A 25,501-nucleotide genomic window follows, 5' to 3' on the forward strand; every position below is an offset into this window, starting at 1 on the left:
GTCGAGATGATTTAGCAAACCGGAATTCGTAATTTAAATCATTAATCAAATGATGTACTTTATTACTGTTTTCGTTTTCTTAAACTTTTCTAACATACAAATTTGTGCTATTCATTTTAAGAAAGTAATATTAAATGTATTATTATCATTTGTAATAGTCACAAGAAAGTACATTTTTCTTGATTTAAATAGTTAAGTATTCCCTTAATATGCTTACCGGATATTTCAGAGCTGCTCACATTAATAACTGATTGATTTTTATTTATTTTTGCCTACGACATCTACTTATCATTAAGATGCAAACACAAATATATCAAGATAGAGCTGCTTATTTGGCTGTTTAGCCTTTTTATTATTATACAAAAAATAGTGTAGGGGTGTATTTACATGTACTCGTATTACTATTGAATTATATAATGGGATCAATTTTGGTTATTACCACAACTTGTTGTTTTATTGTGTGCAGTATGGGAAACTTTTCATTAAAGCATGATCCTTGGAAGTCATCGTAGCCTAGATCGAAAAGAGCAACACCTCCCAAATAAATTTTGGAGTAGGCAGTTTTGAAACTCACAGCATCAAAATTATCGTAGCTAACCCAGATTCTCTCAGTGTTTGAATCCTTTGCACTTATGACATAGCTGCCATATTTGTTAATCTTGCTGGTCAAAAGATCATCTTTCATAATGGGTTTGTTTGAATGCGCTAACATTAAACATATTTCTGGTAAGCTGCGTACACCTTCCTTTTTCAAATAGGGTCCTGGCGGAGCAGGACCATTCGTCTTCGACACAATTGGTTTTCCAGTTTCTCCGGAATCTTCGGTCAGTTTCCAAGCATTTCCGTAGCTAGGTATTCCCAAGTTGATTTTCTTATTATCGAATCCTTGGTGCAGCCAATATTGCGCTTGAAAATCTGCGTTATAATGAGACAATCTCTCTTGTGATTCCTCGTTGAATAGCGGAGCTGTGTAGTCCGCTTCTTCAGGGTTGCGTTCGGGAGTTACAAAGTCAAATGCAGCAATATTAACAAAATCAACAAAGTTATTAAGCACCGGAACATCGAAATACCCTGCACAAATAATAATTCTTTTAACAATATTCAATGAGAAATGTGTAAATATTTGAGTCCTTACAAGTTGAGTTGACATTGGGAAGCACAGTCAAGGTTAACAGAAACCCATCTTGGTGCAGTTTATCTTTCACACTACGGACAAGCGATGTGAATTGATTTTTGTGCTGATCTGCATCAGGATCCACAATAAAATCGCCTGTAAATATTTTCTTAAAACTTTTCCAAATCATTGCAAGGCCTGTGTGCACTTTCTTGGGCTTGTTCTTGGGAAACTGATAGGCTAGATCAAGACCATCAAATCCGTAGTTCTTGACTAAAGAATGAGCTGACTTTATAAATTCTGTTTGTTTCTCGATTCCCCCTTCAAGTAGCTCAATGTATTTGTTTGGATGGTCTCCATCGATGTCGTGATCACCTCCCACACTCAGTAGTACCTTTAAGTTTGGATAGTGGCGTTTTAAGGCAGTCACTTCAGTGAACTGATGTTGGTTAATGTCCAGTTCTTCGTTTAAACTATGTGCTAGAAAATTGTCAGCTCGTATTCCCGCATAGCCGTAAATCAAATGGGTACAGAATCGTAGGGCGAGAGCTAAGTTTGAAGTCGTCAACTGGCTTGGAGCTAGTACAATAATATCATTTGGTAATTGTTGATTAATTACATAATATTTTGAAGATAACTTACGCTCACGTAAAGTGCTTGCTGAGTCATAATAACACACTATCTTATGATCTTGCCCATTTGCAGGGACATAAAGTAAATGTATTAACAAAAATAATATGAACACTTGAAGCGTATTTGCCATTCTGAAAGCTATACGACTGTAACGTCGAGTAAACAAAATCTTATTGAATTAATTTCTTAAATCGTATTGCTTTTAATAAATGTATAAAATACCGTAACTTTCAAAATACTGGTTTTGATTTAATTATCATATCTAACTAGCTTTCTGTTGTTGCGTTGTTTTCATTATACAAATTTGGATATAACGCAAAAGCACCGACAAAAATCTGACATAATCAAAATATAATACTAATTTAATTAAATTCGCTACCCATAGAGTTTAAGGGTTGAAAATATAACTTTTTTTCGTTGATCAATGGGCACAATTACTTACCCTCAACTGAAGCGTTTTTTATTGATTTTTTTATGGATACAAGATCAATATACATATATTTTAGATGTAATTAGGAATTTGCTTAGGGAGAGCTGCTTTATTGGCTGATCACCATTTATTGTAGCAATTAAAGAAGTACACTTTTCACATTTAATTTTTTTTTTATTTTTGAAATAAACATACATAAAATATTTTGAAAAGGCCACTCAAACGTACTCTTTTAAGAATAAACAGTTTAGTTTGGTATACACGCTTGCACACATTAAACAATTGGATCAATTGGATATTGTCCCTGAACTTGTTGTATTATTGTGTGCAGTATGGGGAACTTTTCATTAAAGCATGATCCTTGAAAGTCGTCACTACCTAGATCGAAAAGAGCTATGCCGCCCAAGTATCTAACGGAGAAGGCTGTTTTGAATTTAACAGTATCTAAATTGTCATAGCCAACCCAGATTCTTTCAGTATTTAAATCCTTTGAACTTAACACATAGCTGCCATATTTGTTAACCTCGCCAGTCAAAAGATCAGCTTTCGTAACGGGTTTGTTTGGACTCTCTAGCAGCAAACATATTTCTGGTAAGCTGCGTACTCCAGCTTTATTCAAATAGGGACCTGGCGGAGCAGGACCATTCGTCTTCGACACAATGGGCTTTCCAGTTTCTCCGGAATCTTTGGTTAGTTTCCAAGCATTTCCGTAGCTGGGTATACCTAAGATGATTTTTTTCTCATCAAATCTTTGATCCAGCCAATATTGCGTTTGAAAATCAGCATTATAATGAGACAATCGCTCATGGGATTCGTCCTTAAAAAGCGGAGCTGTGTAGTCCGCTTCTTCAGGGTTGCGTTCGGGAGTTACAAAGTCAAATGCGGCAATATTAACAAAATCAACGAGGTCATTGATCACCGGAACATCAAAATACCCTGTATAACAACATACAATATCAATTTGCAGCGAGAAATATATAAATATTTGTGAACTTACAGGTCGAGTTGACATTTGGAAGCACAGTCAAGCTTAAGAGAAAACCATCTTGGCGAAGTTTATCGCTCGCACTACGGATAAGCGATGTGAATTGATTCTTATGCTGCTCTGCTTTAGGATCCACAATAAAATCGCCAGTGCCTAACTTCTTAACTGCTTTCCAAGCCTTACCAAGAAGTGAGTGAACTTTCCTGGGCTTATTCTTGGGAAACTGATAGGCAAGATCAAGGCCATCGAATCCGTAGTTCTTGACCAACGAGTGAGCTGATTTTATAAATTCTATCTGCTTATCGTATCCGCCTTCAAGTAGTTCGATGTATTTATTTGGATGCTCTCCATCGATGTCGTGATCACCTCCCACACTCAGCAGTACTTTCAGACCTGGATAGTGACGTTTTAAGGCGGTCACTTCAGAGAATTGATGCTGTTGAACATCCAGTTGTTCATTTAAGCTGTGTGCTTGATAGTTGTCAGCTCGTATTCCCGCATAGCCATAAATCAAATGCGTACAGAATCGTAGGGCGAGAGCCAAGTTTGAAGTTGTCAACTGGTTTGGATCTACAATACAATTATATTATTGTTTGATTATAAATTAATTACAGAAATTTTTGATGAAAACTTACGTTCACGTAAAGAGCTTGCTGAGTCATAATAACACACTATTTTATGCCCATTTGCAGGGACATAAAGTAATGGCAACAACAAAATCAGTGCGAGCACTTTTATCGAATTTTCCATTCTTAAAGCTAGACGACCGCAACGTCGAGTAATCAAAATCGAACTGAATTGAGTTCTTAAATCTTATAGCTTTTAAATATTTGTGCGAATTTCAATATGTATATACATATATATTTATATACTTTCGCTGTTAGATTAATTATCATATCTAACCAGCTTTCATTTGCTGCGTTCTGTTCATTATTTAAATTGCAATCAAAAACACAAGTTCAAAGAAAAAACTAATAGCGTATGGGTAATTCGAAGAAATATATTAGAATTATATAATTTTCAGAAATTTTATTAGCAAATCGGCAATCAAGATTCAGTTACCAAATTGGTATTCTAGCTAGATCAATTTCTGGATAGGTCGCATTCTCACTCAAAAAATTTACCCTTATAAACTGCATTATTGGAAACATTCCCGCATTGCATCCGTCCTGGTAATCATCGTATCCGAGATCAAATATAGCCACACCTCCTACATGGTTCTTGGCATACCTTGCCTTGCTGACAAGGGCATAAATGTTGTCGTAGCTTACCCAGACGCCTTCAGTGTTAGGTTCGAATGGGGAATAGTGAACGTAGTTACCGTACGCCTCCTGATCCTCTTTTGTCGTCGAATCTTTATAGAGAAGTGCATTGTGCAGCAAGGTGCATATCTCCGGATAGCTAGCCACACCATCTTTTTGGGTATATGGACCTCCCGGAGCAGGACCCTTGGCATGATAAACGATAGGTACGCCACTTTCACCTGATTCGTAGGTTAGTCTCCATGTATTTCCATAAATGCCAAATCCCAAGTTTAACTTATTTGAGGGAAATCCTTGCTGCTTCCAATATTGCACCTGGAAGTCAACGTTAAAGTGCGGTAGTCGATTCTGGGTTGCGATATGGTAAAGTGGAGCCGAGTAATCAGTTTCGTGGGGATTCCGTTGGGGGGTGATGAAATCAAAGGCGGCCAGATTCACAAAGTCTACGTCCTTGTCAAGTGCAGGAATATCAAAATACCCTACGAAAAAGAATTTATAAGTGACACTTTTCTTATTTCAATAAGATATTTGGGTGTTACATGTGGAGTTGACATTCGGCAGCACAGTCACACTTAAGATCAATTCATCATTTTGCAACGTTTCCTTTAGGTTCTGAACGAGCGTTGCAAACTGTTCCTTAAGCTGCTCTGTATTTGGTTTCAGTTTTTCTATTCCTTCTTTGTTCCACGGTTGGTTCCGTGGGAATTGATATGCTAGATCAAGGCCATCGAAACCAAAATTCTTAGCGAACAAGTGAGCTGACTGAATAAATTCTTTCTGCTTTTCTTGTCCTGCTTCGAGAAGTTCGATATATTTATTAGGCTGCTTCGCATCAATATCACGATCTCCGCCTACACTCAGTAGCACTTTCAAGCCTGGATATTCGCTCTTAATGGACGTTACTTCAGTCAAATGTTTTCTCTTAATGTCCAGACCTTCATTCAGGCTGTTCACTTGGTAGTTGTCGCCACTTATTCCCACATAGCCATACACCAAATGTGTACAATAGGGAGCAGAGAAGAGCAAGTCATTTTTGGTCAGTTTTCCAGAGCCTTTGATAATAAAAGTATCGGATAAAGATAATATTTATAAGTTGACTTCATGACTTACCTTTGCGTAAAGAACTTTCTGAATTGTAATAACACACGACTCTAGACTCATTGCTAATGACTGTAGAGCAAAGACTCGCAAGCAAAATACAAACAGCTAAACGATGCATACTTTGAATTGAAATTGAGATTCACTTGAACATTCAAGACCGAATCTCTGATCAATTCGAAGAGAACTGAACTTCAATTCCAAATCAAAGCCTAATATGTACAACAGATGACAAAAGTGCTAACTAGCAAACGATCTAAGCTTTTGCGTGAGCTTGGAATTCGTCTACATATCTAGCCTAAGATTAAGAGAAAGAGAGGAATTCAATTAAGTTGTTAATTAAAAGAAGCTTTGGAAACTTAGGTTTGGTTATAAAGTTATAATTATGCAAAAACATTCAACTTATAAATATATATTAGCTCTCTTAATTAAGCTACTAAATGACTTTGCCCAGATAATAAATTTACATTTTTTGAAGAATTCGAAAATTCTTACTATTCTTTTTTCCCACTGTAGATTGTCTTTTATGAATTAAATATACACCTAATTCGTTCACAAATTGAGCAAACAAATAATATATAATATAAATATAAAGTATATTGATAATCTACTGTCACTTTATTTGACATAGTTGACAACAATTATTGATAAGAGCTCTTTACAATGTGGTTAATAGAGAATGTTGCAGTTTGGGTCGGGGAAGCTGATGTAGTTCAAGCTTGGGATCCGGTTGCTCAGGATGTAGCAAATATGATCTTATGTGATTTAATATTAAAAACTTTTCTTCATTGCAGTAGCCTTGAAAGTCATCAAATCCAAGGTTGAATATAGCCACACCGCCAATGTATCTACTCGCATATCTCGCTTTGTTAGCAAGAGTAACTAAATTATCGTAGGTTAACCAGAATCCTTCGTGTTCAGCGTCAAGTGTTTGATTGTATGCAAAGCTAGCGGCTAGTGATGAATTATAATAATTTTTACCATAACCGCGTTGCAGTATATTGCATATTTCAGAATAGCTAACAACACCATCTTTTCGGGAAAATAAATCTCCTTGAGCAGGACCATTCGTATGTTGTACGATGGGTTCGCCAGTTGTACCAGATTTGTGAGTTGTCGCCCAAGCGTTTCCATAAATACCAAATCCCATGTTTAAATTACGATGACTAAAAGGCCGGCTTTCCCAATAACGCACCTGGTTGTCGACATTCATGAATTTCTCTCTATTCTGAGTGGAATTGTGATAAAGTGGTGCTGTGTAGTCCGCTTCGTGGGGATTTTGTGTGGGTGTGAAGAAGTCATATGTGCCCAAATTTACAAAGTTAAGATTACTATCAATTCCAATGGCGTGTATATACCCTATGAAAAGTAGAACAATTAATAGTGCTTACATCAAAACGATCTTGGGGTATTACTTACAGTTGGGGTTCACTCTTGGTAGCATAGTTAGAGTTAGCAGTAATCCATTAATTCTGAATCTTAAACGCGCCAAATATTGAATAAAATCATTAAATTGTTCCTTGCGTTTCAAAATATTCGCAGGCATGCTCCGTGGAAACTGATAAGCTAAGTCAAGACCATCAAATCCGTACTTTTTAACAAGCGCATACGCTGACTCGATAAATTGTATCTGCTTCTCTAATCCTCCGTCAAGTAGATCCATGTATTTATTTGGATACGCCTCATCGATGTCACGATCTCCGCCTACACTCAATAAAATTTTCAAGTGCGGATATTTGCTCTTAAACGACGTCACATTGCCAAACTGATTTTGTTTAATATCAAAATCTTCATTTAGAATCTTCACTTCATAGTTGTCTCCTCGTATTCCCACATAGCCATAAACCAAATGAGTGCAATTGATCAGAGGTATTTGTAAGAGCGCATTGGTAAGCTTTGCTGGACCTGTAAAGATTTTTGTATCGATCAAATGTTCTTGAATCCAATTAGAACGTTATTTTAAATACCTTCACGCAAAGAACTTATCGTATCATAAAAACACACTACTCTGGGTACGTGTTCAGGTACGACTTCATGATCGGCATATGCAACAATTATATGCAGACTTAGAAGAAGAATAAAATATTCGAGTTTCATCATATTGTCGATTCTGTTCCTTTCAGTTAAACTACTCGAGCGTGACTAAAGTTTAATCTTGATTCATAAAAGAATCTAAAACGAAAATATAGCAAAGCTTTTGCTGGCTAAGGTATTTGAAGCGATAAAAGAGAGTCAAGTCAAGTCAAGATTCTCATAAATCGGTTCTCAAAATATTAAATGAAACTGGTGTAGTTCTAGTTTTGGATCAGGGTGCTCAGGATAAATTAGAAGGTATTATTCTCAGGTTATTAGTTAGGGGTAGTATTTATGGTAGACATCAAATCAAAGATCAAATTAGCAACACCGCCAAAGTAGACTTAAGGAAAGAACTAAATATTCAATCTTAATCTTGAGTGACATTCTCTTTCTTACAGCTACACCATTCAAGCGTGTATGAATGAAATGTTTGAATGAACTCAAGCTTATATTTAAATCACAGAAGAAGTTAATCGGCATACGATCTAAGCTTTTGCTGGTGACGTTTTTTAAAAGCTTCTGTAGGAAATATCATAATCTCATTCAGAGAAGAGAGCAGTGGAATCATGTCAGGGCTTTATTTAAAATTAATTGCTTTTGCAATCAGTTTATTATGGAAGTAGAGGCTTTAAAGTCGTTTCTGAAATATTTACATGTCAAATTGTGTATTTAGTAAAACTAGTAGAGAAATGCATGTCCACTCTATATATTAGGGCAGGAAAGATTTAATGGAACGAAGTATGGGGAATTTGTTTCCCGTGCAAAGTCCACGGAAGTCGTCATAGCTCAGATCGAACAAAGCAACACCGCCCAGACCTCTGCGCTTAGCGTAGTCAGCCTTGATGCCTGCAAAGTCAGGATCATCGTAGCTAACCCATAGTCCGTGCTCGCCATCCTCATCAGCCGGGCGGAATGCATAGTTGCCATATTTCGATGTGAGATCGGTGGTCTTGCGTATTGGGGCATTGTGTCCACGATAGGCAGCTGTTGCATTCTGCGAAATTTTCGAGCAGATTTCTGGCCAACTCAGCAATCCTTCAGTGCTGGCAATTTGAAGTCCACCAGGTGCTGCGCCCTGAGTACTAGGTACCACTGGAGCGCCACTTACGCCAGAGTCTGTGGACAGTTTCCAGGCACGGCCGTAGGAGGCAATGCCTAAGTTGAGCTTGTTGGTTGGGCAATGATTTTGTTGCCAATAGTTCAACTGGTATTCGATATTCAAATGGGGCAGACGATTTTGCTCGTCCAAGAAGAAAATGGGAGCACTGTAGTCAGCTTCTTCCGGATTGCGCAGCGGAGTCAGGAAATCGAAGGCAGCCAGGTTAATAAAGTCGAAATGATTGACAATCTTGGGCACATCGAAATACCCTAAAGTGCGTAAATGATTTGGATTAATACGTATTACGTCAGGCAATTAGCAATGACTTACAAGTTGAGTTGACATTGGGCAAAACAGTCATGGTCAGCGATAGATCCACGCTTTTCAATGCTCTGCTCAGCTTTGAGACAAGTTCTGTGTACTGTTCCTTGTGCACCTCAGCGTTGATATCGACGATATAATTGCCGGTGAATAGCTTCTTAAAACTCTTCCAGTAAGTGCCAAGGGTGCCGTGAACTTTGCGTGGCTTATTCTTGGGCAACTGGAAGGCCAAGTCCAAGCCATCGAATTTATTGCTACGCAATAAGATCATGCTGCTATCGATGAAATTTTGTTGCGTAGTGGCATTTGCTTCGAGCAGATTAAGATATTTGTTTGACTCGGATGCATCCAAGTCATGATCACCACCGACACTCAAAAGGATCTTCAGACGGGGGAATCTAGCACGCAATTTCGTAATATCTCCATAATGGAACATATCGATATCGACATTTAAGCTCTGCAGCTCAAAGGTTTCACGATTTATGCCCGCATATCCGTAGACCAAATGCGTACAAAACTGCAGGGCGACCTCCAGATTGGCGACATCAAGTTTGGCCAGACCCTGACGCAAAAACGCGCTCGAGTCATAGTAACACACGAGCTTGGTTTCGCCTTGAACGAGTGATAAGCTGTGAATGCCAAGCACACAAAGCAGCAAGAACAGCTTCATATTGAGCGATTAATACGACGCGTACTAAATGTTGAAACGTGCGGACTTAATGAGTGTTTAATTGAAACTGTCTAACGTCGAGCACATTCTCAGATTCTCACAGTCGCATCTTAAAAAGCTTTCATTCCCATTTACGTACGATTGCAAAGCTTATCTCACCTTGCCAGTTGCTGCTAATCGTTTGACTGGTGTTATTTTTTTATTTATTATTCTTCAGAGTAGTTCCGAGTTATTCGTATTTCACTGGAAATGTTTTTTTTCTTATTTACATCCGTTGTTCCAACAGTGAGTCAAAATATTAATTGCAAAACAGTTTTAAAATGTTGTGAATTATTGCCAATTGCTTATTTTTACGAGTACTTTGTGCTGTGGCTCAGAGTGAGCCTCAACCACATTGTACAACTCATTATGTCATTATTTTTGTTAACCTTTAGCATGACGGGCAATCGAAATCAGTTGCTTGTTGAGTAGCTCAATTATTAGACTCATAGTTGTTTACGAGTACTTTGCTTTGTGATTCACAGTGTGACGCCTCGTTGCGCATCATGAGATCTCAATGATCAGCAAGTTGTCTTCCAAGACTTTGGAAGACAGAAGGTAACCTGCTGGGCTTTTCAGGCCGAAAAAGCAGAAAAACGTTGCACAGCAGCTGGCATTAAATTAAAAATCAATTGAAGCATTAAATACCCGAAACAAATACGTTAAAAATATTGTATTTTGTGGGCTCACTCACCAAGTAGCGAATCCTAATCACAAAACGGTCACAACAATGCCACATTTTGGCAACACGCATTAGTGTCGTGTGTGTGTGTGCGTGTGAGTGGATACGCAAGGATGAGAAGGATGCGAATCGCATGTGACACCACCAATTATACAAAAGACATGCGAGCATTATTTATCTGGCCCCGAAATAGAGAATGCCAGAATGCCATACACGAATAATCCTCACACGCTGCTTAGTGTTGACAATGGGGGGACAAGAGGACAATGACAATGACAATGGCGAAAGGCGTGTCCTGAGTGCGAGAAGGCGCACAGTTAATCTGTAATGTTCCCTGATGTATTACATAGCGACACAGAGGTACTTCACTTTGTATAACAACTATCTGTGCTTCCCATTGTTTTCTTGATTTATATCATCTGGAATTTCTGGTGTTGCTGTGCTGTAAGTTAAACACAGTCGAGCATTTGGATTTAGATTGAATGTCTGTCGCGGCACTTTTGGCTTTGACTTTGTGTGAAACCCAAAATAGGTCAAGCAAATATGAGAAACATAAAACTGGTAGCAAATCCACAAAATCTGTCACTCTTAGTACACAAAACATATCTCATTCATATCATTCACTAATGGACTGTAGTTTTGTCGATGATATTTACTCTTGATATTGTTTCTAAGCAAACATAATAATACATCTTCGAATGTGTGTTTAATGTGACTCGTGGCTGGAATAGAACTGATATTCTTGACTAGAAATGTGATATGTTTCAAGTGGAAAATCAATAATTTCAGCAATCTCATAATTACTATAATATTTTCATTATGCATTCTTATAAAATTCTCTTCAATTAGATTTTCCTTTTCACTTCACAGTTCTCATCTCTCATCTCTCGTCTGCTTTGTTTTTGTGTGTTTCATTCTCATAATTTGCTGCAAAGTTCTGCGGCACTTTAGTTTGGCTTCTTCTATTCACGTCGCTTTCTTTGTTTCTTTCTGCTGATGCCTCCCCTCAGGTAAGCCAACATGGCATAATTAAGTCCAATAATAATTTAAATAAATACCTTTACCAATTTGGGGCTCCTGCCCCGTCTCCATTCTCGCCATTCTTGCCATTCACCTTTTCATAATTATCTATGCTTTTGTGGGTAGCAGGTGCACAAAACCGCAAAACCATTTGCCTTTTTACTTATTTGTAATTAGAAATCCAGCAGCAAAGTTGCTTCGATGTTTTGGCTCCCTTCCAATGCAATGCAAAGATACAAAAGAAAATTCACTTTGCGCAAAACAATTGCCATTAGAGAGTGTTCAACCCAATTGATGTGCTTAATCAGTTTATCAGCAGAGTTTTCTTCTGTCTTTTTGAGGGCTTTTTCTCCCCTTAGCAAATTCATCATTGTCAAACGCGGCTTGACATTTTCTCTTCTTCAATAGTTGAAAAAAAACGGGGAAAAAATACAGTAAAAATGTAAACTTTTTTGAGGGGTTTTTTGTCGCTTGCTTTAGTCCGGTGCTATAATTAGAAATTCATAATGAATTTTATTTACTCTGGCCACAACCAACAAAAAAAAAACGAAAAGGAAACAAAAATTCGTTGTGACGTTGTGACATGAAAACGTTCCTTAAAATTGATGCGCATTTTTGTGCAAATAAAATTAAAGCCCTCCCCCCTCACGGCTAACCGACCCCCTCAGACTTCCATAAGCCAAAAGGCATATCAAATTATCAGCCAAGGGCCGAGCGGCAGTCCGTCAGCCGAAAGTCGAGTCGATGAGATGAATGAGGAGGGTGTTAATGCGGCGTGCGGGTATCAAAGCGACGTTTGAAAAATAAATTAAAAATGTTTGTTGACTTAAGCGCAAGGGAAACGTACAGACAAATAATTGAAAATTACGAAAACTTTACGAATTCAAAATACTCTCAAAAAAATGCTTTCTTTTCTAACAAAAATTGTATATTTTGAATACATTTTTTTCTTTTAAAGACTATTACTGCAACTTACTCAAGTTTCTAAAAGTATATTGGATTATAATCCGTTGTTGCATATTGGAAATTGAACTCCTAATGTAAATATTTCGTAATAGAGTATGTTGTAAAAAGAGAATTATTTAAATTTAATTTTTTAATGAGCCAAAGTGCTTTTCCTTACAGACTTTGGGTAGCGAGGAGGGATTCTGTCATTCATTAGGTAGCAACAATTTGTTGTCTTCATTAGAGGTTGCATCAAAGAAAACTTTCTGCATTTTTTTCGGTTGTCTACAGTCTATCTTCTCGAGTGGAAAGCTGTGAAGAAAATGATGTCCAACATTGGACAATTCCAGTAACGGAAATTGGTTTGAGGTTTTGTACTGCGAATCTCCGATTCCCCATTTCTCTCGCTCTCTCTCTCTCTGATTCGCTGATTCTTTGGCGCCACATGTCATCGAGCTTGAAGGACTCTGCTTTCGGTGTGACCTTCGTGCTGTTGCTCATATTCATTATAAGCCTAAATAACTGTTGTTTACAAGCGGTGGCAAGTGTCAAAATACCAGCCAGCAAGCACAAGGGTTCCACATTGACCATCGACTGGCTCGAGCACTGGCGCCTTCTGGTTTTCTGCTCAATTTGCTGATGTCTCAGTCCTTGGTCTCGGGTTACCAGCCAGTTGCAGCTAACCGAGTGACTTCTTATTGGGTTAGCCCGGGTTATTCTTACAGTTTTGATTTTGATTCGACTCACCAGAACCAGAACCCCGGGAAGGCGCTCAAGTGTCAGAGAGAAGAAACCTTACTGGCGTCACACAAGCGACAGTTGGCCATTGTTATTATTATATCAGTGCGCTTTTTTGCCGTTGGAAATCAATATCGACAACAAAGTGCCATATAAACGATAAACGACAATAACAAAATATAAATGCATGATATTTTTTTTAATATGAATTGTTAATAAAACGATAACAGTATTAACATGTTATTGTTTCTTTGTGCATTTTAAATTATAAATTAATGGTTGAGACACATTGCAAGTTCAAATAAAAAGAAGAGTTGAATAATGTAAGTAAATATTATTGCAAATATGTACAAATGAAAATATATTTTTTATATGCTTTGTTATAAAAACAAAACCAGTTTACTGATGACTATATACCTCACAATTCTACATTTCTCTACTTTTGAATTGATCAAAAATATTTAAATTATGGAATCATTGTCTACAGTCTGCTTCTCCATTATTTATTTTTAATGGGTATCGACGGTAATGAATGTATAATATAAATTAAACGAATGAATACATATAAAATATATAATCACACATATTGCGCATTTTTATACAACTTTTGTTAGTTTTAAACATGAATGCATTAAGGGCAGCGGCTTCCATTATATAGTATTCTCATAAAAAACGGTGAGATGAGAAAATTGAACGCGAATGCATTTTTAATTTCATATTTAACGCCGCATGTAAAATGTAATTAAAACAGAATAACAACAAATTAAGTGGTTTGTAAATAAATTAAAAAGTCGCCATTGCTGTGACGCCAACTGCCGCGGTTAATTTCCAATATGAATCTCTGTGTAAATTATTACACAGAGAAGTAAATTAAAGTTGCTTTCATTGTTGAATCCTTTTATGAGTAAAATAAGCAATAAACTTATTTTTATTTATTTCCAATAAGCCCTTATACTCGTATGCATCACCCATTCTTCGTCATTCAAAATGGAGCAACGACTTATAACTTAGTTCCACTTAACCCAGCCAAAATTAAAATAATATTTTCCCCACTCGAACCAACCCCAAAGATTCCCACAAAAGGAAAATCTTATACGCTACAGGCCAATATTACGGACAGACCAAGACCTCGCCACTCGCAATGTCTATTTTCTATTTTCTATTTTTCTATGCAAATGACGGGGCCGCAGACTAAAAACAGTTCTAGAACTTGAGTAGCAACCCTTTACGCATAATGCGTAAATCTCGAAATGTTTTCTTTACTGCCTTATTATACACTTCCTGAAAAGTATGCTGCTTTTGTCACAAATCAAGCAAGCCGTTGAATAAAACATTGTATATTCTCTTTACATTGAGTTTACAAATATTTCTTCTTTGCATTTTGAATTAAACTTTTACTTTCTAAGGGTATAATGATCGTTGCTACTTCAAGCATAGATACTATTTCTTGTTTTTTAATTGTTAAGTTTTGTTTTCGCCCCTCCCAAGTAGTACAAATGCCGAATCCTGGAACGTTGAGGAAACAAAAAAACGACCCCAATCTCCTCCAGACCCTTAAGAACTTAGCCAATGCCAAAAAGTTTAACGAAGTGTGTAAAGTTTTTCTGCCTTGCAGAACAGAAACGGCTTTTGCATTAAATTTGTGTAAATGGATTTTGCTAATGGATCCAATAATTCATTTAGAATTTACTTTTCAGCTGGCAAATGTTGTTTGCGCTGAGGTAAATAGACAATAACTTGGCGCTTATTTTCGTGGTGGCAACGAAGACAAGTTGTCGTGTAAAATATAAAGATGTTGTCTATGAAGGAATATTTAAGTATTCGTTTTATATATACGTATATTCTGGCACATATTAAAAGTTATAAATATTTGATAAATGACATGTTTGAAATTTCGTAGTATTTCTTCACATCTTTTCTGCTAAATTCATGCTTTTAACAACCGACATTTATTCTTCCGCAATGGCAAATAATATTCAAACTCTCAATTAAAATGTTTACGCCCAATAAATTGATTGAAAAATACATGAGAATATGTTTGTGCTTAATTTTATTTATTTCAATTTTTTTTTTTGTGTTTGTTTGTGTCTGCTTAACAATATGAAAAATAAATCTGACCATTTTTTTCACACGTCGACGCGGACACGCAAGTGAAAAATGCGGAAAGAGATGAGGTCGAGTTGGATATGAAGGAAGAGGCTGAAGAGGGGGTGATGTAGGGTATGTGGCGACGCGTGCTTACAGCCAAAAAGGGCAAACAATGGACATCACTTTATCTTTTGTTGATACACACCAAACACACTCGCACACACACTCACACACATTCGCATATGTATTTCATGATGATGGAAAAAATCAGTGCCGCATAACGAAGGTCCTTTTTGCGTTTTGTTGTTGATGCTGCACCATTATTTTGCTTAATTATTTACATGAGTAAACAGTTGAGTTGAGTTCAGTTCTCGGTTGAGAGTTTGAGGCGCGGGTGCGCTCGGCTATTGGGTTTGCGTGTAAATCAACAACTCCGCCAGAGGTATTCATATATATTTTTATATAAATTTCATAAAAAAAGAGAATATTAGTGTACGTGTGCGTGTGTGTGTGTGTCTGGCAGCGTAAATAATATTAACGATAAACTGTCATCACATAGTTTGCAAAATCCCCAACGATCGGCTTATGAAACTAAACTAATTAAATTTGTGATTTTCTCTTTTTTCAAAACAAAGAATCCTTTTGCAGGGTATTTGTGCATCGAGCTAAAATAAGAATGAACTCAGTGTTGGAGGCTGGCAGGCCATGTGAGTTCACTCGTTTAAATAACCGCAAGCGCGGCGGAAAAATGGTCAAAAGCACATTTAATGGGTCGCTGCGTGCGAGAATTGGAATTGGAGAGTGGTGGCGGTGGTGGTGGTGATGGTGAAAACTTGGTCAAAGGAAATGTGAACTGTGGGTGAGATTGGCGGAAATTGAACGTGAATACACACACACATACACATGCATACGAATCAGACATGTGAGAATGGTTTACGTTTTGGCCAAATCCATTTCGTGAGAAACTCAAGCAAAACGTCTGAAGTTTCTCGCTTTGTGCTGCGCTTAATGTCTTCTCACAGCGAATCAAATCGAAAACAACACAGCGCGCAGACGCTTCTCCAATCAGACGAAAGTTGTTTCTGGCCAACAACAACAACAACAACAACAAGTAAGAAGCAAGAGCAGAGATTTCTTGTGTTGTTGTGTTGTTGCTTTGTTTGCCAATCTGAGTTCCATCAACGCCATCAAGTTGAACGCGTGCAACATCTTCGACTCCTCCTTTTGCAACCCTGACAATAATAATTTTGAAATTACAAATTCACAAAACGTATACGAAATTATGCACAATGCCTCTGCCTGCCTGCACTTCAGCGTCGTTTGTGTTCGCTCTCCGTATTCCGTTCTCCGTTCACTCTGTTCACCTCTCTTGGCAACCTACTTGAAAACCGTTGCCAAAGTCGTCGTCGTCGTTGTTGTCCTCTTTCTACCTCCTTTCGCCATATACCCGCAGTTGTATCTTTCCATCTTTCAGCTGCCATCTGCCGCTGTCGCTGTCGCTGTTGCTGTCGCTGTCGCTGCCGTTGAATAGCTGTGCCGCGCCTAAAGCTCTTTCATGCTGCACATACGTATACTTCATATACTCTTATATATATATGTATGTATGTATGTCTGTATATTTTGATACACATTTATATAAAAATATGTTTATCGCCCATATTGTATATTCGTATGTAGGAGTATTTGTACATGAGCCCAAGACACACCAAGGATTACGCGTCGCAGAACTTTGGCCACATCCTCGACTACGTCTCTGCACAGTGGCGCAGAAACTCTTAACAGTTAGCTTTAACCTTCATTTTTCACTCATCTCTGGTACTTTCATAGAACAAAAAGGGTTCTAAAATCATGATTTTGGTCTTAGTGCTATAAATTTTGGTATAGAAAGAACATTTGATATAAGACCCAAGTTCTTATAAATAACATATGAAGTTCTCATAGTTTTATGACCAAAAATCTTAGTATAAGATTTAAAAAAAATATTACATTTTATATTTTATTTCATTGCTTTTTTTATTACTATATATTTATTATTTTACTATTTTACTTATTTAATACGCCTTCATTTTCATTCGGTTTTATGTTTGTTAATCATTCTACAAACGAAATATTTATATTATCGATTCGTGCAGCATTTGCACCTAGGACCTCCTATCTTAGACTGGCATGAAGAATAAATTTGCATTTTAAAATTAAAAAGATCTTATATTAAGATTAAAGTCTTGATTCAAGATTGTTATATTCAAGATTGAAAAGAAGATTGCACTTTAAGACCTTCAAAAAATAATTTTGTTCTTGTTTCTTAAAATGTTGGATTTCCTTTCCTTTAAAATTAGAACCCAATTTTTTATGATTCCGGTAACTCTTGTTTTCATGACACAACTTTTAAGCTGGTGTTTTTCAGTGTTCATTTAAAAATCTATTATACTTCGATACTTACTTACTTCGATATAAGTTTATCCAGCAATTGCCTTTAATTCATTAGTTTATGTACTAACTAAACATTTTGCATTGATTTATGCAGTTTTTTTAACCACTGTGCCATCTCGTTGTTCACCTTGTATAAAATCCATAAAATTCACATTTAGATATTGCTCAGCGACCGGGGCTTCCATGTTGCCGCAGCAGAGCAGAGCTCGCTTGGCTTCTTGAGACCGAGACCGGGAATGGCATTCATCATTCATTCATAGCCTCAACAGTTGCTGCAATTTTTCATTGCAACATGGCGAAGTCGCTGCCGCTGTTGCTGCCGCGACGCGAGTCAATCAAATGCCTCAAGTTCATTACGAGCTGCCAGAGTTGTTTGGTAAGTAATAAGCGTTGAATCTGGTTGTAGTTGTTGTTGTTGTTGTTGTTGTAATAGTTGCTGCTGGAACAGTTTGTGACTTAGGCAGAGGCGAGAGCAAGCCACGTCTGGGCAGGCCTCCGTCCCATCATCATCATCATCATCATCTCATCGTAGTCCATTTTCCACTGCTACTTTGCGCCATGTTAAAGTTGCCTCCGTTGTTTACTTCATCGACGTCGCAGCCTCTGCTTCTGCCTCAGCCTCTGCTTCTGCTTCTGCTGATGAGGATGTGGATGAGTTTGATGCATGTTTTGTTAGCTTCTGTTGTTGATTTGGAATGCAGTTTGGTGGTATTGCCCCAAGGCTTGTGATGCTGTTCCCCACATCCGCTACTTCGGCTCGCCTCTGAATTTCGATTACTTTTTCTTATCAATATCGCAGTCAATACTTTATGTTATGTTCAGTCTCGAGCTGTTGGAATTTTTCTTCCTTTTGCAATTTGTCTGCATAATTGACCATTGATGTGCTGATTTCTTTTTGCTGTTTTTTCTTTATAACGTAATCACATTTTAAATGATTCCTGTATCTCAGATTTATGATAATTGAGTTAAGACCACAAAAACAAAAAATTGCTTTGCTGTAAATGTCATTTAAAATTGGGAAGTGATTTGAATTAATCTATTTATGGCTAAATAAATTACACTGCGAGTGCGTGCATAATTTATTTGTTGGCTATTTTAGGGTAGAGTATTGCTATCGTTAAATGTCAAAGGACATTGCTGTAATTACATTCATAAAATCTAGTTTCCAATACAACTCAATTCAGGCAATGGCCACAGCCATTTGCCTCCATTCTCCGGCCAAAAATCGTTGCATGCAAATTTCAATTTTTCGCGAGTGACATAAATTTATTTTGGTTTTTCGTGTCGCCTGTAAAAGTTTTGCAAACAACTACTGCTGCAGAGCGGAGCAGAGGAGAACAGGAGAGTTTCAGGCACTTGCATAAAATGGCGTAGTCATGGGCTTGAAAATGGCGAGCATTTGCATATTTTGCGCATTCTGCGACAGAACGCGACATTTTATTTGGAAAAGTGCAGCAGAGCAGCAGCAACGACAGCAGCAGCAGCAGCAGAGGGTGCCAAAATGGCCGCCAGAATTGTTGGAAAATGTCAACCATGAGCGCCGACCATTAAACAGCCAGAGCCTGAGCCTACTGTGCGTGTATACGTGTGTGTATGTGTGTGTGTGTGTTATTTGTAGTCGCTACAGTCAGCCAACCAAAGCGTCGGCCATGCAATGCCAAGCCAAGCGGCGTACGACGAGTCGAAGCTGTAATTATGCTGTAGACCAAAGCAAAATAATTACTTTGATCGCAAATGATATTATTTTGTCGCCAGCCAGCCAGCGAGCGAGAGAGCGATGGAGTATGTGTGTGGTAGTAGTACGTACTATGTTGCAAGTGTGAGGGGCGTGACCGACTCTATTCTCTGCATGCAATTGAGCTGTGCAATGGCCGCTGCCACCCGGTGTGGCCGGCGTCCATCGCGAACCAAGCCGGGCGACGACAACGATGGCCACCATTAGCCAAAAGTGCAATGCATTTGGCAAATTTGCATATGCCAGAAATTGGAGTTAGGGCCATCGAGGTGTGCAGTAGTAGGGATGTATATATATGTACACACATACGTATATACGTATGTAGATGCACTGAAAGTTTCTGCAACCGTTTTCCCGCCTGTGTCCAGCCACAAGTTAATTACTTTTTCGTACATTTTCGATGGCCGCTCGCACAAAAATGTTATTTATTTCACTGCACACGGAGCTCGCTGCCCCTATTTCTGCAGCTCCAACTCCACATTCAGCTCCAGCTCCAACTCCAACTCCAGCTCCAGCTCCACATTCACATCAACGTCCGCACTCGCGCCCTCGTTTCACCGTCGAAGCTGTATCCGCTTGCCATTGCTCTTTGTTAGTTCGAATGCGTTTTCGCATTTATATGTAAATTTTTTGTTTGCATGCTGGAAATATTGCTATCGTTGTTCGTTCCGAGAGTTCGACAAATGAACAAGGACTATTGAGTGTGCTCCGTGGTTGCCAGAATTGCATAGAGAGGAGTAACTTTTATTTTACAACTTTTTTTGTACTTGGGGTCCGCCCAGGTACATATGTTATGACCCTGAGCTGAGTGGAGCTCTCGAATTGGCTGCCAAGAGCTGTAACCAATGGGCGACCAAATATATCCATTTGTTAGCCAACTGAGCATGTATTTCATCATAATGAATCACGGGGAAGATTTAATTTGTGCCACAACAGATTCAACAACGGATTTTAAACACTGTTCACTTTCCAGGGAATCAGATAAATCCCTTTGCTTGTAACAGGTGCAGCTTTCTATTGAAATGTGATGATAAATTAGACAGCGAATTGCAGCTGATACTCAAGAAGTTCTAACTCTTTCCAGAAACAGTAAAGTCATCAATATTTCAGGAAAAGAAAGGAATAGATTCACATGTAAATGCAACTTACATAACTTTTAAGTCGAGGTGGTCTCTAAAGTAATTCAAATTTGAAATACGCTTAAATTGCAGTTAATATTCAATTTTTTTTTCTTGCAAAGGGAAAATGAAGACGGGTATGTAAGAAAGGAAGAGGATTACAATAAATAGCACCTCTCAAAATTTTGCCATGCAATTCTCATGCATTCGAGATGGTCCCTAAAGCAGTTAAAATATAAAATACTCTTAAAATGGAGTTTATATTAAAGGAGCGGTGTTTTTTGCCCAGCAAGAGTAAATTCCTTGAACTTTCAGTGGCATAGGAAAATACCATATAAGCGCGGTTTTTCCTCTTGTCCAGGGAAAAGGATAATGCATATGTTAGAGTGGAAGAGAATTACAATAAATAGCATCGAACTCCTCTATGCGATTCTCATCCAACGCTGTTGAAATTGAAGGCAACTAGAAAATGAATTTCTGCAATTTAAGCAAGAGGCAGCCTCTTTCTAGGTATTTCTGCTGCAAAAACAAAACAAAACAAAGAAAATATACATATGTGTAATATACATATGTGTAGAGTAATACATTCGAGGTGGTCCCGAAATAAGTTGAAATTTAAGATACACTTAAATTGCAGTTCATATTTAAGAAGCTAAGAGCAAATTCCCTGAACTTTCAGTTGCATGGGGAAAAGAAAGATGCTTAAGGGAGGGAGGGTAGAGCAGAATTATAATAAATAGCAGCAAAGAACATAAATTTCTCACAAAAAGAAGTTAGCAAACGCAGTTAAAATTGAAGACAACCTAGAAAAGGAATAGCTGGCATTTAAATATAAGTTATCACATTGCCAAAAATAAAAAGAGAGAAGATATGTGTAATGTGTAAGAGTAGATCGAGACTGCAATAAATACATTCACATGCTTGTGCTGCTTGCACAGGACCCTTTCTCTGTGATTCTCAAACAATCGAGACATCTAACAATGCAAAAGCTTCCAATCAGATGCTCTTGCGTTCTAGTCGCCCTTTTCAAATTCATAAATTTTATCATTGCCAATCACATTGGGTGGAGTTGCACAAGTGTTGCGAAGTGTTCGAAGATTACTGAACGGCGGCTGCATAGTCAGCAAACTCCACATACACATACATACATACATTGGAGTCCTTGGATAAGCATATGCATTGGTTCTTTGTGGTTTGCTGCACAGGTACAGACGGGAAGGGGTTCGAGGGGAGGCAAGCACAACCAGGGGATGAGACGACGCGTCGCCACCCAAACAATCACTCGACGCTTTTGTTCTTGCTGATGGAATTATTTGTTCGCACATTGTCAACTTTGCTGACATCCCAGTCCTGTCTCCTATCTGACCGTGTGCATCTCTCCCTCCCTCTAGATGTGTGTGTGCAGGCTGTGTCTTTAACAGTGGCACGCCCCCATCTCTGCCACCACCCACAGGCAGGGCACAAACAACATGCATATGAGGTCGCATCGCATGCAAAATGCAATTTACCGCCACCACTGCAAGAGGTTTTTTGCGATGTGTTTTGGGATCGACTCGGCTCGGCGCTTATCTTTGCTTTCATTTCATAAACCAGTGACTCTTGCAGCAGGTCCCTGTCCTCTGTCCTCATCCGCATTCGCATCCACATCCACATCCACATCCGCTTTCTGCTCCTGCACTTTGGCTCTGGCATTTGGTTACAGTTTGTACAATTTTCGGACCCCCAACACTCAACTCGAAAAACTGAAACAATGAACTGCGAGACACTTTGTTGCAACTGCAATTGAGAGACGACATCTGTATGCGTGTATTGTGTGTCTGTGTGTGTGTGTGTGTTGTACTCGGATGTTTGCTGCAGTTTCAGCCACAATGTATCATCCGAGTATATCAGAGTTGAACTTTTGTGAGGCTGTCACAGGCTGAGAGAAGCACGTTGTTGCATGCATACAACAACTGGCAAACGAGGCAAACAGGCAAATTCCTAGCCCAGTCTGCGACTTGATTTGTAACTTCATTAAGTCATCGCATATGCCGTATAAGGGGGGGCCAAAGGCTTCTCTATAAATCATATGAAATTGTTTTTGCTGGCCCTTTGGCTTGCCGATCATTGTCAACATTGTGCAGCAGAATATGATTGCTTTTTGATGCAGATCTGCAGCTTCCAATTTATGTTAACATAAATATAGGTTTAAAGAGGTTTCATTTGCAGCCACATACATATGTGAAAGTCTATATTTTTTATGACAGTCTTGTAGTCTAACGTATGATATATTTTAAATTATTATATATACCTATTTCCACTGCACCAAAAAACCTCGTTTTTTTTCGGTTTTCTTCCGTTCAGGTCGAATGTTACTTTCGCCCAATGTAAAAACATTGTAATATATTTTGAATAAAGTAGCTTATTAATATACCAAATATTTAATTCGGTATATTGCAGTACTGCCGTTTATTAATTTGGTATTTTATAAGAAAACAAGTAAGAAAGTTACAGTCGAGTGTGCTCGACTGTGAGATACCCGCTACCCATTTTTAATAAAGGCAAAATATTGCGGTATCATTTTGAAAATATACCGAAAATACTTAAAAATACTAAAAATATACCAAATGGTATGTTTGGTATATCAATATAGTACCACATTCAAAATATACCATAGACGGCTCAATATACCAGATTGTCAGCCAAAGTAACTAAGACCCTTATAAGTAGGCGTTTTTGCCCATACAAAAGTATTTCTTTTATAACTTCCACAATTTTTATCTGATCGCAACCAAATTTTCAGGAATCATAACTACTATAGTTATTATTATATATACCAAAATTCGCAACTCTAGCTTTAAAATTACGCTTGTTATTCGATTTTTTTGATTTGCGGGGGCGGAAGTGGGCGTGGCAAAAATTTGAAACAAACTTGATCTGCGTGCAAACATAACAAATGCTGTCGAAAAAAAATTATAGCTCTATCTCTCGTAGTCTCTGAGATCTAGGTGTTCATACGGACAGACGGACGGACACACAGACACACAGACACACAGACACACAGACACACAGACGGACAGACGGACATGGCTATATCGTCTCGGCTGTTGACGCTGATCAAGAATATATATACTTTATAGGGTCGGAGATGCCTCCTTCTACCTGTTACATACATTTCCTGCCGGCACAAAGTTATAATACCCTTCTACCCTATGGGTAGCGGGTATAATTAACGCAATATTTTGCTTATATTTAAAATGAGTATCGGGGTATCTCATTGTCGAGTGCACTCGACATTGTACTTTTTTGTACTCTATGGCATATTATAAATGAATACCAAATAAAGCCTTCGATATACATAAAGTATGTTTGCGGTATATTAATAAATTAATACCATAGAAAAGTTCCGCAGTATTTTGCTTTTATTCAAAATGAGTAGCGGGTATCTCACATTCGAGTACACTCGACTGTCGTTTTCTTACCTGTTCCTTCTTTAGGTGGGAGAGAATTCTTGTGACAAATGATTACACTTGATTAACATAATGCAATATGTACATAAATACTAATATGTACGTCAGAGCCTATATATAATAAATATACATTACTTTTAGAGTTCGCTTTCAACTTGGATAATGACACGCTACCATGCAAATTGGTAATTTAGATATAATTTGTTAACCGTCACTGAGTCAAAAGCAACTCCGGTTTCTTATTACTCATTCCATATTTAATTTTCACTACAACAAAATAATTTTCCACATCATTTTCCTTATATTAATACCCTGCAAAAGCGAGTTATGTCTGCTTGTAAGAAAAGTCAATTATATTGCAATGAAATAAAGTTTTCAAATTTCCATTTTAAATCATATTTTTTCTACAATCAGTTCTATTACAAGTGTAACAAAAGCAACCGCAAAACCAAGGTATCCGCAATATGTTATTTGTTACATGAAATTAATCTGTTAAATTGCAAGTCAACTAATTGAGGTCCAACAGATCCTCGACTTTTTATGGCTAATATTAAAATATATAAAAATTGTAATATTTAATAAGTTGAAGGCCTGCAGGCAGGGCAGTCTTCAAAGCCGAGAGAGTCAGACACTTGGGAAGCCATCAAAACAGAAAACAGAAAACCGACAACAGAAACCGTTGCAACAACAACAACAACTACAACTTATGCTAAGTGCTGGCAACAAGTGGAGAAATGGCTATAACTTGAATTGGCTATGCGATATCATGTCAAACAGACATTTCAATTCAATTAAGTTTTGTTGCACAAAGTTGCATCCAATGGCCAATTTGAAAAACTTTTATGCAACAATTTCCCATTTGAAGGCTGCATAAATTAATTAACGTAGTAGCAAAAAAACGACCAGAAAGAGCGTACTTAGTTGGTAATTTTATTCTCTCTTAACCCTTGGAAGCCATTTGACGTTTCGTTTCTGGAAATCAGAGCAAAACAAAGCATAAATCGATTAAATTCGCTGTCATTTTAAATTTGACACATGAAACACAAAATGCTTTGCGCCAAAAGGGATGAGCTTGTGGAGATGGGGGATGTTCCCCCTTTCGATGGAGGATGGCGCTTGTTGCTTGCTGTGTTTGTGTGTGTGTGTGTTTGTTACATGTATTGTCACTTGGCGTGAAAACAACAACGCACCAGCAACAAAAGCAACATATGCCTGGGCACAAACACCCCGCAATTTCCACTGTCAGCCCTTTGATGAAGCTTAATGGTTGTAGAGATAGTAGAGAAGGAAGACCGAGGTCGGGTGGTTGTTGAGGGGGGATGTTGTTGTCCCCGCGACGTTTATGCAAATTGTCATTCGTTTGTCTGTGAAAACAATGTGAAGTCATTTGATCTTTGGCTGAAACAGCGAAACCAATAAAGCACTTTTCTAGGAAAGTGCATCAAAGTCAGAGTCAGAGTTTAAGTTGCATTTCAGTTAACTGGTTTTGCAAAGAAGACTTCAGCTACATCTCCATCCGGGCCAAGTATTGGGAACGCGCTTCCGAGTCGTGTTTGGCACATGTAGTTT

General features: G+C 38.0%; 5 protein-coding genes across 8 annotated transcripts in view; 1 reads left to right on the plus strand and 4 right to left on the minus strand.

The window, feature by feature from the left end:
• LOC133849524 (leucine-rich repeat-containing protein 15) overlaps positions 1–25,501 on the plus strand; it is a 63,675-nt gene that overhangs the window by 5,332 nt on the left and 32,842 nt on the right. The window contains exon 1 of one of the 2 annotated variants that reach the window (XM_062285670.1): positions 11,391–11,419. The exons of the other annotated variant lie outside the window; for it this stretch is intronic. Within the exon in view, the coding sequence (XP_062141654.1) occupies positions 11,406–11,419 (14 nt within the window). The 5' untranslated portion in view covers positions 11,391–11,405. Of the gene's footprint in view, positions 1–11,390; positions 11,420–25,501 lie in introns of those variants that run through there. 2 annotated transcript variants of the gene reach the window in all.
• Positions 328–3,970, minus strand: LOC133849553 (chitinase-like protein Idgf2). 3 transcript variants are annotated; one of them, XM_062285733.1, is made up of 3 exons: positions 3,798–3,970; positions 1,136–1,693; positions 328–1,071 (listed from the first exon to the last, which is right to left on the minus strand). In XM_062285733.1, the coding sequence occupies exons 1-3, from the start codon at positions 3,910–3,912 to the stop codon at positions 410–412; spliced, it is 1,335 nt and encodes a 444-aa protein (XP_062141717.1). In that variant the 5' UTR covers positions 3,913–3,970; the 3' UTR covers positions 328–409. The 3 variants fall into 3 exon arrangements, with proteins under 3 accessions (XP_062141717.1, XP_062141700.1, XP_062141708.1); XM_062285716.1 differs by lacking the exon at positions 3,798–3,970 and adding an exon at positions 1,757–1,927; XM_062285724.1 differs by lacking the exons at positions 328–1,071; positions 1,136–1,693 and adding exons at positions 2,416–3,113; positions 3,175–3,732 and having other exon boundaries at positions 3,798–3,964.
• On the minus strand, positions 4,101–5,788 carry LOC133849603 (chitinase-like protein Idgf2). Its single transcript, XM_062285789.1, has 3 exons — positions 5,535–5,788; positions 4,964–5,476; positions 4,101–4,903 (listed from the first exon to the last, which is right to left on the minus strand). Exons 1-3 carry the CDS (start codon positions 5,641–5,643, stop codon positions 4,221–4,223), a joined length of 1,305 nt encoding a protein of 434 aa, XP_062141773.1. The 5' UTR covers positions 5,644–5,788; the 3' UTR covers positions 4,101–4,220.
• On the minus strand, positions 6,119–8,083 carry LOC133849594 (chitinase-like protein Idgf2). The gene is made up of 3 exons (XM_062285782.1): positions 7,490–8,083; positions 6,942–7,427; positions 6,119–6,881 (listed from the first exon to the last, which is right to left on the minus strand). The coding sequence occupies exons 1-3, from the start codon at positions 7,620–7,622 to the stop codon at positions 6,181–6,183; spliced, it is 1,320 nt and encodes a 439-aa protein (XP_062141766.1). The 5' UTR covers positions 7,623–8,083; the 3' UTR covers positions 6,119–6,180.
• On the minus strand, positions 8,175–9,758 carry LOC133849585 (chitinase-like protein Idgf1). The gene is made up of 2 exons (XM_062285769.1): positions 9,028–9,758; positions 8,175–8,966 (listed from the first exon to the last, which is right to left on the minus strand). Exons 1-2 carry the CDS (start codon positions 9,686–9,688, stop codon positions 8,308–8,310), a joined length of 1,320 nt encoding a protein of 439 aa, XP_062141753.1. The 5' UTR covers positions 9,689–9,758; the 3' UTR covers positions 8,175–8,307.

Source organism: Drosophila sulfurigaster, chromosome 2L (assembly GCF_023558435.1).
Source record: "Drosophila sulfurigaster albostrigata strain 15112-1811.04 chromosome 2L, ASM2355843v2, whole genome shotgun sequence".
Classification (NCBI taxonomy): Eukaryota; Metazoa; Arthropoda; class Insecta; order Diptera; family Drosophilidae; genus Drosophila; species Drosophila sulfurigaster.